This window comes from Lissotriton vulgaris, chromosome 5 (genome assembly GCF_964263255.1).
Source record: "Lissotriton vulgaris chromosome 5, aLisVul1.2, whole genome shotgun sequence".
NCBI classification, from domain to species: Eukaryota; Metazoa; Chordata; class Amphibia; order Caudata; family Salamandridae; genus Lissotriton; species Lissotriton vulgaris.
In genome coordinates this window covers 245874490-245888876 of record NC_141693.1, presented here as the reverse complement: position 1 = coordinate 245888876, position 14387 = coordinate 245874490, and the positions used below count along the sequence as shown (strand labels likewise).

At 46.3% G+C, this 14387-nt stretch overlaps 1 protein-coding gene across 1 annotated transcript in view; it reads right to left on the bottom strand.

Moving 5' to 3' along the window:
* The window catches only part of C5H9orf43 (chromosome 5 C9orf43 homolog), a 204356-nt gene that overhangs the window by 92998 nt on the left and 96971 nt on the right, over positions 1-14387 (bottom strand). Inside the window, exon 4 of the mRNA XM_086920032.1 lies at positions 4946-5157. Coding sequence (XP_086776158.1) covers positions 4946-5105 — 160 coding nt within the window. The 5' untranslated portion in view covers positions 5106-5157. The remainder of the gene's footprint in view (positions 1-4945; positions 5158-14387) is intronic.

Here is a 14387-nt window from a genome sequence, read left to right as displayed (position 1 = left end):
TTCAGCAGGCAGGTTCCTCCTGGCTGCTCTGCTGAATAAGGACGGGCTCAATGAAGAGAGAGCTGGTGCAACCAGAAGTAAATCAAAACTACTCCTAGTGATTGTGTGTGCGCGTGGGTGTGTGTGGGCTTCAGTGTCTGGAAGAGAGTTTATCTATGTGTGGCGGTTTGCACGCATGTTTGTGGGTGTGTCTGCGTGAATGTGTGCTTAGGTGTCTACAGAGAGGTTGTGTGATTTGCTTAGGTGACTCTCTGGGGAGTCGTGTGTGTTTGGATATCTATGGGGAGTTTGAATGCGTGTGTTTAGATAGGGAGATCATTTGTGTGTGTTTGTGTGTCTATACAGAGAGCTTGTGTATGTGTGCCTGAGTTTCTATATAGCGAGATAATGTGTGTAAGTATACTTGTATGTGTGAAAGGCTGCTTACGTGCATATGTGGGCGAGGGTTGTGGGTACGGGACATTTGTGTGATAAGGGATGTGTGTATGTGTTGGAGACAGTATGTTTGTGTAGGATTGCTCGCATGTACAATGTGATGTGTTTGTGTGTGTGGTTCGTGTTTGTTAAGTCTTTTAGGGGTTTATGGTGAAAGAAATACCTTTTTAAAAGATGCCATCGTGGGAGGTATTGCTCGAGGTTGAAGTGGGCAGTTCTCCTTCCAAAAAGAGCTTCAGCGAAAACACTTTAAAATAAACTATTTTTAATGTAAACTAAAATCGGCGGTACCTGCATATATATGAACCCAAACGTGGGCTAAATGTGCAGATCTTACATGCTGTGCAGCGCGAGGGGCTTCGTTCCTGAGCTGAAAAAAGCACACCTTGCCTTCCTAGAACGACCCTCCACCCACCCCATTCCCCCCTAACAGCCCCATGCAGCTCGTCTGGATATTTGGCACAGGGCATACATACATTCCAGCAAGAACTGACACAAAATAGTTCTCATAGGAAAGTTTGCCTCCCGGGGAGAGGAAATAAGGGTGGGACTGTTGGCTTACTTTGTGAGGAAATTTGTGTAGCGCTGCACTGTGAATAGAATCAGATCTGGGCGCTGAACGAAAGGGTTCGGAATTTTATACATCACCACGTGGGACTATGGGTGTTTCGAAGAAGTTGAAGGCTGGGAAAGATAACAATCAAGCAGGACAGTCTGGAACAGAACCAAGGAAGATATGCTTTCTAGACCCAAACTAGTTACGAGGGCAAAACCCACTCCTTGGGCATAAATCAGGCTGTTTATCGCTCTGTGTGTTGAGGCTTGAAATCACTTTATTTTAGATTCTATCCAATGTACTTCCAGTTCTTAAAAGTTATTTTATGTGAAAATGGCTGTGTTAGAAGCGGATGACTGTCACGTGTACCTTCTTCGTTGATTTTCATGGGGCACTGTACAACCACTGTGCACTTCAATGTGTGGGCACAATCATTCTGCTTGTTGTTTTTTCAATATCTGTTATTTTGAGCAGTGGCGTTTGTTTAGCGTATGTGCATGACTTTTCAAGTCGTGTAGCGTTTTTGTAATTTCTGTGCGCCTTTATCAGTTATGGGGTAGCCAGTGGCTGGAATCTAAATGGTTTGGGGTCGTTGTGTTTGGTTGGCACATTAATTTTCATCTTCTTAATGTATTATTCTATAACTGGTTATTTTTTCTTCTTTCCCTGATTTCGGTCAGTTTTTGGCTTTATTATAGTTAATGTTCACTTTTACTACCAACTGTTGCTGTTGGTTTTACTTACTCCCAGAGTTACTTTTCATTGAAAGATATTTTAGGCCGGGCCATTACTTAAATATTTGAATACATTACTCAAAAGCATGCAAGCAAAGGTGAAGTTTCCACAAAGGGCTCACCTGCAGCTTCATCCTTCGGAGGTCCTGCAACTCCGACCTCAGTACCCAACGCTTACTCTTCCCCATGGTCAACGTTGCACACAAGGATAACAGTTTATATATTGCATATAAAACTGAATTCTGTTCCCCGCCTAAATGACAGGTTTTCCGATTCCTCAATTCACTGGTGCGTCGGCTTTCAGCATAAGAAGAATGAAAATCCGAGTTGACCCTGCCTATGCTTGTAGACCTGATCTACAAACGAATCCTAAATCGCCGTAGCAGACGCCCGATTTACTGAGCTAACTTACTGAGTAAACACTAGCTTCTTTTTCCTGTGAGAATTTTGCCCATATCAAAATAGGACTGTTTCAGTGTTGTATTTGTGCCTTTTAAAAAGTTCGTATGTTTCTATGCGTGTTTTATGACTTTCATTCTATAGTATTTCATGTTCAACTGCAAACATGAAACGTTACCGGTCACTGCAAAGCGTGTCTTTTACTGGTGTTGCCTCTAAGCGCTAGGAAAGTATCCTTCACAAAAGTGGCGTTAGGAAAATGGAGGGCACCCCTGCAGAATGTGACGAGACTTCTATTTCTCACTGATATTCGTTGGTTTTGTGCTGAATGGGGATCCTTTAAGGGTCAGGCTCCCCTTCTGCGCACAGGGGTGTGCGCTGCACCCCTGCTGCGCCTCTTGCACGCAGTTGTCAACTGCGCTGTGCAGCTCATTGTAAACAGACTTCTGTTGCTAAATTAAGCGAGTATGCACTGTCCAGGGTAGTGCTTTAAAGGGGCCGGTACCCTCAGGTATTGAGTATCGGCAGTTCCTTGAAAGGGAGAGTACCAACACTTCTCAGCAGTTTTGCAATACTTTTAAAGAGATAGTACCGGCATTTCTATATTTCAAATACATAACACTTTTCCATGCTACCGTGGTTATATGTCGTTATTCAGTTTCCGACGACCAGTCAACAGTTTGAGGGCATATACCCTATAAGGCTGTATGGAATGAGAGTAGGCACTGAATAAAAACAGCAACGCCCCAAATTGTCCCACCCACACCCCCACTTGCGAGTTGTGTACCCTGCTCAGAAACAATACAGTAACATACAACCCATCAGATACAGCTCAGTAACTTACACTGGGGACCCTTTGGCAGAAAGATTCCACAAGCGGTCAGCAGGTATATTCCATTTTGGGCTGTGGCCTGCGGGTAAAGTCTGAGTACATGGAGTGGAGAGGCGCCTTCATACAATTCAGTCAAAAATTCACCCAAGTGCCACTGCCCGGAAAGTGCAGCCAGTGACAAGTTTCTATTGTGCACTCATGGGTTGTTCCTGGAGCCGAGGGCTGTCGAAAACGAAATCAGAAGTTGCATAGCGGCACGCACAGCCCCTGCCTGTGACGCTGAACGTGAAGTCACGTCACGTCACGATGTTGAATTGTAGAAGGCGCGCCGCTCCCCAAAGCGATTTCGAGGTTGAAAGCTGTTCAGGGATTCCCAAACACATCTTTTCTGCCGCCCCCCACCCTTTTACGCCCTAGGCGACCGCCTAGTCTGGCCTAATGGTAGAAACGGCCCTGGGTGTAGGAGAGGTCCTGTCAGCTTGGAGAGGTGGATGTGAGGGAACGGGCAACTGGCCGAATGAGGGGGGTTGGGAGAAAGGGAAGTTGAATAAAGGAAATGGTTCTGCTGGGCCCGAGGGAGGGAAATGGAAAGGGTTACCAAGGGGGGAGAGGGGGTAGCATAGCAATGCTGGAGGGGTGGGGGGAAGAAGAGAGATGCAATGGGTTTGTGGAGAAATCGGGGTAAATAGCGATGGTAGGAGGGGGTAGAGAATAGGGGGAGAGGGAGGAATAAGGGGAGCATAAAGAGAGTTAACTGGGGGAGAAGGTTGGAAGAGCAGTGGACTGAAAAGGGGGGTGGCAGGTAGGAATAGGTGGGAGGAGATGCGATTGGAGTACCGGGACGATGCAGATTGGACAAGGAGCAAATTAGCTAGAGGTAAGGCTGAAGTAACAAAGGGGGGGTGTACTGTGGGGGGTGGAATGTGAGAGGAGGGCACAGGAGAGTAGGAGGGTTGATGGCCGACCTGTGCATCTCGGGGGTACAGCCAATTACAGTGTGGGGGAGTCAGGGGAGGGGAAAGGGAGAAATGGGTGGAGCTAGATGGACAGTCAGGGGATGACCCGGTCGCAGAAATGGGGAGTAAGGAGGGGAAGAGGTGGTTAAAGAGAGAAAGACAGGTTTCTTTGCCTTGGATCATGACAGTACTGTTGTTATAGAGCGATATAGTAAGGGAGCCGTTGAAACACGCAGATGAGGAAATTTTTAGTTGCTTCCCATGAGGGATAGAGGAGGAGGAGGAGTGACATTAAGGGAATTATATAAGCTGGTCGACCAAGAGGGGGTGTTGTTCTTCCAGAGTGTGGGAGATCATTATTATTTTTTTCTGTCCATCATCTCCAGGCTTTTCCTGGCAGGAAAAAAATGAAAAATAGAGTGAGCGGTGTGAAGGCTTTACTCTGATGGCCCCTATTCTGTAGGGAGCTTTCCATCAACAGAGTCATCTGTTGCTCCGTTGACAAAAAGCTGATATTCTACCATCTCTAAATGAAACACTAGAAAACTTCATGCATGCCACTTGCATATGTAGAAAGCCCCACTCACAAAACACAAAATGTATTGCTTATCCTTACATCAGCAGGCCACTTTCCTTGCATGGATATAAGAACTGAAAGAGAGAGCTAAAGCTGTGTAACCAGAGTTTTAAAAAAATCTATTCCGAGACATTGGTCTCCAAGAGGACTGAAAGCATGAGCCGTTCAGAGAGGAGAAATTAACTATTATAAACATGGTCTGTTTAGAAAGAAAAAACAGAATAATTTTCACCTAGACTTGTACTGCCATGACAATGACAAAGGAAGGTAGGTAGGAGGATGGGAACACACATCTTTAGATAATGACCCCTCAGTCATGAGCCAGAAGCAAAAACATTTCAAGTACATTACAACAAACTAAGTTGAATCAGAATTCACTCTTCCTTTGTCTATCTTTCTCCTCTCCGCATGTTTGGTCCTTCATGACTGTAAATGTAGTCCCATCTTTCCCTTTACCTTCATCTTCAGAAGTTGATCCAAATGATGAGCAAGGCTGCCTTTGCATGTAACGCGGTCGTCCTCGCCCAAGACGCCTCATGGATGCCCAGCAAAGTGGATGTTGGCAGACGGGCATGGGGCACATTGTTTCATCCAATATAAGTGAGTCTGTAGTCATTACTCGAATTTGTGCTTTGTGGAGACAAAGCAAAAAGGATGTCTGTAGAAAACTGACAGAAAAAGAAATGCAAAATCATGATTTTCATAGCGCTTATTTAATGATACGAATTATTCAAATGTCAATTAAAGGGCAGCAGAATAACTGTTTCATTGACACAGCAGATCAATTAACCTATGACACGAGCAATTCCACCATTCGCTGCTTTTAGACCATTCTTACAATGAGGAAAGTGGCGCTTCATGTAGTAGTGCTGAAGAAGTGATTCTTGCTAAAAGTCCAGGACTGGTGATGATGTCAGACATAATATGGGGCACTTGGTAACAGTGCTTTGATTGTATAACTTGGGATGAGGACACAGGAGTTACATAACACTGGCCAAACTCATAGGGGCTGATTACGATGTCAGGTGGACGCCGTATCGGTCTGGAACCGCCTGACCATAGGTTGGCGGTTCCGACGGTTCCGAGCTCGCAATCTGTAAACATCCATTTCATTATGGCTGCTTGTGCGGCGGGTGGAAAAGTCCTGCAGCACAAGCTGCCATAGTGAAATGAATGTTTGTAAACCTCCCTGCACCGTGAGGTGTCTGACACACAGTGCAGGAATGTTTAGGGCAGGGCGGCCCCTTAGCGGAGGGCCAAGGGACAAGGGGCCCCTAGGGCCCCCACAGTAATTTTCAGAGACTCTTTCCATGTTGAAAAGGCTGACATGGGAAGGCTGTCAGAAAATGACATCATAATCCTGACGGTGGAGCAGGTTGTCATTAGGGGATTATGGTGTCTTTCTGATGCACCAACGGGCTCCTTGAGCCCATCAAAAGCACCGCTGTTGGTCCCTCTGCCCGCTGCCTCCACCAGTCACAGGCAGTCCGCTGGGGCAGATGTCGGTGGGTCCGACGGGCCGTCGGTGTCGGACCCACTGACATCGTAATTATGTTCAAAGTGTCTGAAATCCCAACATGCTCAACAAGGTCTTCCCTACAGGTAGCCCCCAGAATTACTGTTAGGGGGTGCCAGGGACTGTAAAATAGAGGAGATGAAGCAAGGTCCTGCTAATTTCGCGAACGGCAATAGGGCTGCAATCAGAACTGAATGCCTTTTTTTCTGATCTGTGAGGAAAGAGGACTAGAATTAAACCCATCCAAATCGAAAGTCATGACTATAAATCCCCATAAAAAATACAGAGGTAATGTGACTATTGAGGGGCTCCCTCTTGAAAAAGTCTCACATTTTGACTACCTGGCTGTGAAGCTAGGTGATAACTAAACATGGGGTCCCCGCTGGAAAAAAGCAAAGCCATTCTCCAACAGAAAGCCTGTGCAGTAGGGAGAACATACAGGGCAGCCTTGGGAGGAACTGTGTCACCAGTCTTCACATCAAAGGTACCATCGGCGATATACGGAGTAGAGATATGGGGCTATGCCACAACAGAGACTCTAACTAAAATTGAAAACAAGCTCATTAAGGCCCTATTTATTCTTCCCCCAAGTTCCCCTATTATACCGTTGAGATTAGATCTAGCCCTTAACCCCATACATCTAACAGTTCTAATAAAACCTCTGCTATATTGAGTTAGACTATGGTCCACAAAAGAACTAGGAATATATAGAGATTGCATAAATGATCTGCTAGGCCTTGACAGGAACCCGAGCATCCCATGGCTGAAGAACATTGAAGAAACATCATACAGAATAGGCATGGACGAATTATGGACATCCCCTGAGTTGATTGTTAAAGAAGATGCACAGAAAGTTAAACAGCCATATTGGGAGGCAGTTCTGTTGCAAACGTGGGAAGCTTATCAGGACAGTAGCTTGACAGGCCAGTTTCTGAACCACAAGATTGTACCAAGTTTTGAGCCCTATATGGACAGAATGCACCCATTTCAGTCCAAATGTTTATATATGCAATTCAGATGCGGGCTACTATCCTTGAGAGTTCACACCTCGAAATGGGCTAACACATTTTCCCATTCCAAATTCTGCCCAAATTTACCCGGATACTGATGAATCGGAAGACCATTTTATGTTTTTCTGTCCCTTATATATACGAGTGCACGAAAGAAATGGCTGCTAGCTGTATGCAAACTTATGGGATTAAGACACTATTGGGAAGCTGCAAGACTTATGAAGAGTGATACCAGAGAACAACTAGCCTTTGCGGTATCTCGGTACTTGTACTGTGCCTAGAACCAAAGGAAGAAGGCCCTAGATAATTGCTAACCCTGATTGTCAAATTGTCAGAGAAAAATCTAGCAGGGCACTTAGTGTCCCAACTCTAGATTGCTATTTGCACATGTTTTTTTATATAATTATATGACATTTATTTTTAGACCGCTCTTTGCACTAGAGGGCATATGCTCATTTAAAAATAAAAACAGAGCTAGCATATAGCAGTGACATGAATATGAACTGTTATAATAATAATTAACTTCTAGGTGCTTCCTCCTTTTTAGGTTTCGCACTGCGAACCGATTGCGAAGCGATCGTCGCTGCGAAACACTATTGCAATCGTTTCTGCTTTCAAGGAGTCAAGGGAGACAGGAGACAAGTGATATGCACGCGCAACCTTGCGAACTGGGATCAGGTCGCGCGCGCTTCCTGTCTCCCATGGCTCCTTGGAAGCACACACACACACACACACACACACACACAGACGCACACACACACATACAGACCCCCCCGTCGCCGCGCATACACACACGCACGCACACACACACACACACATAGAGAACCCCCGCGCATACACACAGAGAACCCCCCAGCGCATACACACAGAGAACCCCCCCGCTGCCGCACATACACACACGCACACACACAGAACCCCCCCCCCCCCCCGCCGCCGCCCTGCAACTAAGCCCCACTCACCGGCACTCCGGACTTTTGCAGCGTCCGCGGGTCTCTCCCTCGGGCATGGGAGCCCCGCGTTACCAGCCGAGTCATTCTGTACCTCTCGCCCCTGGCTACGAGCGTGGAGCAGGTCGCCGGTCCCGGGGGGCCCGCTCACTCCTCACTGGTGCCTGCTGTGTGTCTTAGCCCAGCTGGGGTCCCGCTATTCCATGCTCAATCATCGGTCGCGGTCTTGGCAGGCCCACAGCGTTGCTCCCAGCCTCCGGTTAGGTCTCCGACGGGCCCACAGCTTGATCAGTGCCCTCCTGCGGCGGCCCTACTCCCGGGCAGTATCACCACGCCTGCTGCACCAGCGCCTACGGCACCCCGGGGCTTCCCAGCACTCACAGGCCTCTTCGTGCACGGGCTTCCAACAGTCCCGTCCGCTGCTAAGGGTAGTTCGGATCGCCGGTCTGCGGCTCGTTGGTGTGCAGGCACCCTGATAAGTGCCCAATTAGCACAAATATGCGTTGGATATTTGTGACTAATGAGTGAAGGAGGCCGGAGACGCCATGTGTGCGGCAATATTCTCCGGCTGCTGGCCACGCCCTCCACTTCCACGTTTTTTGACAAAAAAATATTTGATAAAGGATTTTGAGAAAGATTTTGCTTAAACTTCAAGGGATAACACTTTTGCTGCATCCATGGCCTCTACATCTAATCTAGCCTCTGAAAAAGCTCCTCTTTCAGATGTGGTAGATAAAAATGTAGAACTCGATATCAAAAAGGTCATACGCAGCTTCTAACTTTGACATCAGGTCAAATACATTTGCGGCTTATGCCATGAAAGTCCTTTATGACTGCATTCAAGAAAATGAGGATCCTTCAAAAATGTTGGCAGACATGGAACTTTTTTCCATATTTCTCTCAGACACCACATTTTATAGTTTGTGAACAGCTATGGCCTCGGCAGGAGTAATGGTGGCAGGTCATAGGATTCTTTGGAGGAAGTCATGAAAGCTGAAATCCACTGAGAGAAATTTATTCCAGAAGTAGCCATTCACAGGCCTAAAGTTGTTTGGGCCCAAACTAGATTAAATGTTGCAAAAGGCGGCAGAAGCGAAAAAAAATCCCCAACCCCTTCATGTTAGCCTCAGAAAGAAATATTTTCTTTTTAAATGACCACCCGAAAATATTCTGGAAAGTTGTTCCTTTTGTGGCCGGACCCATGGTCCAGGGGCCACGTTTAAAAATAAAATACGTGCCTAAGGTGCATCATCAGAGCTGTGTGAATAATAACAGCTGTGAGCCCGTGCCTGAGGTGCATCATCAGAGCTGTGTAAATAATAACTGTGTCAGCCCCGTGCGTGAGGTGCATCATCAGAGCTGTGTGAATAACAACTGTGAGCCCATGCCTGAGGTGCATCATCAGAGCTGTGTAAATAATAACTGTGTCAGCCCCGTGCGTGAGGTGCATCATTAGAGCTGTGTGAATAATAACAGCTGTGAGCCCATGCCTAAGGTGCACCATCAGAGCTGTGTGAATAATAACTGCGTCAGCCCCGTGCGTGAGGTGCATCATCCACATTGCTCAAGTCACCCAAATTCCTGCACTCTCTACCACATTGCTTTCAAAAACAGCATACTCTTGCGCACACTCTCACTGCTCACCAATTCAAAATGTGCTAAAAATTTGATGCAACGCATTGTCATACACAATGCCAATAACTCAAACTTTAATGCTGCGAAACCTATTGCATTGTAAATGCTTGTTTAAAACTGTTTGTATCTTTGCATGTTCAATAAGGTTGCATGTATGATATTTGCTGCTATTGGATTTTATTCTTTTACACGTTTTGTGGCCTGGCAGCCGAAATAAAATATTAAAATTTGTAAAATAGCTTTAACATATTCTCCCCATAAAGGTTAGGCTAGGGAAAACCTTAGCTTTCAATGTCACACCCAGATCTGCGTACTCAGCCATACTGCGCCAGACACTGCTTTATGCAGATTCCTCATTCACAAATTCAGGACCAAAACTCTTTCTCTAGCTAATATTGAAGAAGGCCTTGTAGAATACATGCATTTTATTAGTTCTTGCCTTATTGACAATGCATTTCTGTCCATACCACAAAGATCAATGCAAGGGAAACGTTTGCAAAACCTACTTTTGCTTTAAGATGCCATTGGTGGTATTGGTGGTGGTATGGTGGTCATGGTATGGTGTAATGGTGCTATTGGTGGTGGTGGTGGTGGTATTGGTGGTGGTGGTATTGGTGGCAGTATTGTTGGTGGTGGCATTGATATTGGTGGTGGTGGTGGTGGTATTGGTGGGGGTATTGAGGTTCCGTGACGATTTGAACCCGTGTTTTCAATATTGTCGGAAATACATAATATTGGTATCAGCGAACCGCAAATGATCCATTTAGCATATCCTGGTGTTTTCGCTACGCTACGAGCAAGAGTACTCCTGTAACCAACACATTTCTGATCTACCCATGGCATCCATCTTAGATCATGGCAGCCATTTTGTGTTTCTTGCCCTCACATACGCAATAACCTCTGATCATTTCATTTCGATTAAGGACACGTAGCCTTAGCCGGAGATTCACCTCTCTAGTGACACGTGCACCTTAGACCAGATCACGCTGTAGCTGCATGACTCGACAAAGGCTGCCTCCTCTGCCCGAGGCCAGCCCTGCTGAACTGGTTCTCGTGTCCGTTGGCCTGATCACGATTAGGCGGCCGAAGCTGGTAGCCTTGCCCATTTACAACCCACAAACATCTCTTATCCTGCTTTTCTATCTTCTGCACCTGGCTCTGCTCCTTTCCTTCTGGGCCTTTATTAGGGGGAGGTAACGAAATTTACGATGAGGCGGTCCGGGTCCTGAATGAAAAGTTGACATGAGATTATGATGGAAAAGTGGGAACCTCTCATTCGTAATGTTGTGTCATCAGATATTGTCGACGATTCCTGTGCAACGCCAAATATTTATTGTTTAGAACACAAAGGTTTGGGAATGTACTAACATGTGAAGAATTTGCCCGAAGCCCAATTTTCAGTATAAGGAGCAACCCTCTTTGTACAAATCGAACAGGCTCCTAGATACTGCCCATGCGTTGTTTCTGTGACTTCTGTGTCCCTGCAGTAATAAACCTTTGGTCTTTGACGCCACCATCGAGAAGCCCGTGTTTCTGTTTATTTGTGCACCAAGACAGGTGGAACTCCGGGGTCTTCGGGTGTTGTTCCCTGACACCTCTGGACGGAACCAAAAAGTCCAGAACTCCAATTGGCGCCCACAGTGGGGCGACGTCATTCGGTACCGGTCCAAAAGCCTGAAGAGTTCGAGAAGCTTCGTGTGAAGATTCCTGAGGGAGGCGCCCCACTTCATCGATCCCGGCATATCGCAAAAGTGGCCCGAAGTTCTCTTCCACGAGGGTTCCCGTTCAGGACGGCTGCAGTGGGCCGTTGCCTTGACCGTCGCCCTGTCTTGAACCCGAGGTGCAGTCCTTAGTACGGCGAAACGTGACGGGTTTCTCCTTGGTGACGTCTTCAGTGCCTCAGTTAAGTATTTAGTGGTTGCTAGTTGGTTACTTCGTGAGGGTTGTTAAAATCCTTTTTGGTTCTTGGTTTGGTTTGGTTTCGTAAGATTATCACTGGTTGTTCTGGTTACGATAATCTATTTGGTTTAGTTTGGGTATCGATACATCAGTTCGTTTTTGGTAGGCCTAAGTTCTTGGTTCAGGTGCACATATCTGTTTCTTGTTTTGTTTGTTCTGTGTTCCGGATTGCAAAATGGTAAGTCGGAGAAATTGTATGTTGTCTTGTTTTGGTTGCAACAGTGATTCACGATTGGAGGACTCATGTCTGGTTCCTCCGATTGGGACTCCCTTATATGATCTGTACTGTAAGCATGGTGTGGGTCCTATATCTTATAATGAGGTATGGGTCCGCTATACGGAAAAGGATGGTGTCCTTAGTTGGCCACTACATGGTAGTTTTGAACCCGAAATCCTTGATAATTTAGAAGCGAAATTGTTTAGGAAGAAAGCCCGGCCGGCAATGTTTGATTCTTTCCGTTACTGCCGAAAAGAATCTAAACAGAGAGAAATTAAAAGGTTGAAGAAAGAACAGAAAGAGCAAGAAGAGTTGACTTTAGAACAAGCGGCTAAACAGCTGCAAGTTAACGAGTCTGAGAAGGCCATAGAGGTGGCCATTAGAGAGCATAATTTAGCGATTGACAAGTGCTATCCTGCCTTGCCATCGAAAACAGCTAAGATACTGGAGGACCCCGAAAACGATCCTCTGTTGTCTTATCTGTTACGGTCACCTCCACCGTATGCACAAGGTGCTACGGCTCCACCTGTACCGAATGTTCAATTGCCGGTTGCTGGACAACCTGGTATTCCTGCTCCTGCCCCTCAGAATCAAGCTCCTGTACCTCCTATGGTCAATGTGAATGTTCCTACGGCACCTCCTCTTTCTGGGTTGCCGACTTCTATACCTATATCTGTATCGCTTACACCTACTGTTCCACAAGCTATCTTCCTCGATACTCCTACTGTCCCGCTATCTATTCCAACTGCTACTGTGTTCTCTGCATCTGCCAGTATGTTGACTCCGCTCTCTGTTCGTCGAAGAATCACTGATTCTGTCTCTAGCATTCTGTCTCCTCTCTATAAAACTTTAATTAAGACTCCTACTTCTGACTCTGTACAAAGACGTAGTCAGCTTCCGAGTACTGAGGAACGGGGAATATTAGATTCCACGGCTCTCAGATGGATTTCGAAGAGTAGGAGATATAGCACGAGAGATGTACTAGATACATTTATGCAGTGGAATGAACCAACGCAACGATATTTTTTTGACGAGATGTGCTCCCTTTTACGTGAAGAATTAGAAGAAGATGACTCTGAATCTAATTTAGAAGACTTAATTAAGGTTCAGAAAGAGTTTGCTGCAGGAATGATAGTAGGTCAAAATATAAAAGAAGCGATGGAACTGATTTTAAGTTATAGAAATGATCCATCACTTCGTTCACCGAGAGACTTAGAGAAAGGTAGTACGAAGCAGACTGGCCAATATCCAATGAGGGAGGTTCCTCCAATTTGGCGCGAAGCTGTGCAAGCTGATGCCATTAATGGTATTGCAGCCGCTCCGGCCCAATTCCAAAGAGTGTGGATACACATTCCGTGGAAGCGAGCCGAAGTGTTAGCAGTGAAGCAGGCCTTGCCAGATCCGCGTAAGAATCCTGCTGGGTATAAGCATGAGCGAATTTTGCGGATCTCGCGTTCGCGAATTTTGCGGATTTGCGGATTCGCAATCCGCAAAATCCGCGAATTCCCGCGAATTTGCGGATTTTTTTTTTTTTTGTGTTCGCCCGTGTTTCGGCCAGTTCGCGAGGGTTTTTACAATTTCGCAATTTGCGAACTTACCTGTCGGGTCGCAAGTTTTGCGAACTTGTTGTTTCTATGTGTCCAGCCTGTTTGGGACACTCTTCTTCATCACTGCCACTCTCTGTCACCACTGCCACTCTCTGACTACTCATGCCACCCTCTGGCCCACCCATGCCACCCTCTGTTTCATCACCACACCCTCTGGTTGTCCAGTGTACATTATTTTCGGCAAAGCAAAGCACACCTTCCCTGCCTCAAGTGACCTGAATTAATTTGGGGCTGATTAATGTGTCACAGAATATTTTTTTAGCTGGCACCTGCTTCCTTAGTGCGCCCTGATTAGTGATCTTTTGCACTTGCTAAGTGCTTTCATTGTTGCAAAATTAGTTACAACACCTGCCCTGCCCCAACTGACAATAATGAATTAGGGGCTGATTAATGGATTTTAACTTCCAGCCTGGCTCCTGCTTGTCTCCCTTAGCTGTAATTCAGGACCTTTGTGGCATATGTGTAACTATTCTGAGGTTCAGAGCAGGGTCACATACTAGTTTCAACTGGCAACTGAACTCTGGAGGGGCCCCTCAGGAAGCACTCCAGGAAATGGCTACTAATGATGAGCCTGAACTTTTGAACCTGGTAAGTAGTTACTTTCAGTTTTGCTAAGATCGTATTTCTGCAATTTTGCACTTATTCGCGGGGCGCGAACTCACGCGAACAGTGCGAGCAGTGCGAGCAAAATCCGCTGCTCGCGGATTTGCGGATTTTGCGGGAAATTCGCAAATCTCGCGGATTGCGGATTTCCCGAAAATCCGCAAAATCCGCGAGCGGAACGGATTTTCCGCCCACGCCTAGCTGGGTACTATAAGGAACTAGCGCAAACAGTTGAGGCTTGTGTAATGAACTTAGCGGACATCGACATGTTATTTGGGAATGTAGTTCCACAACCAATTTGGGCTAAAATTCGTAAAGAGAATCATCCAGTTGCCCTAGGTGGTGATTGGGCAGCTATCATTGCAGCGGATGGTCAGCAAATAGGTGGTTCCAAACCCGAACCT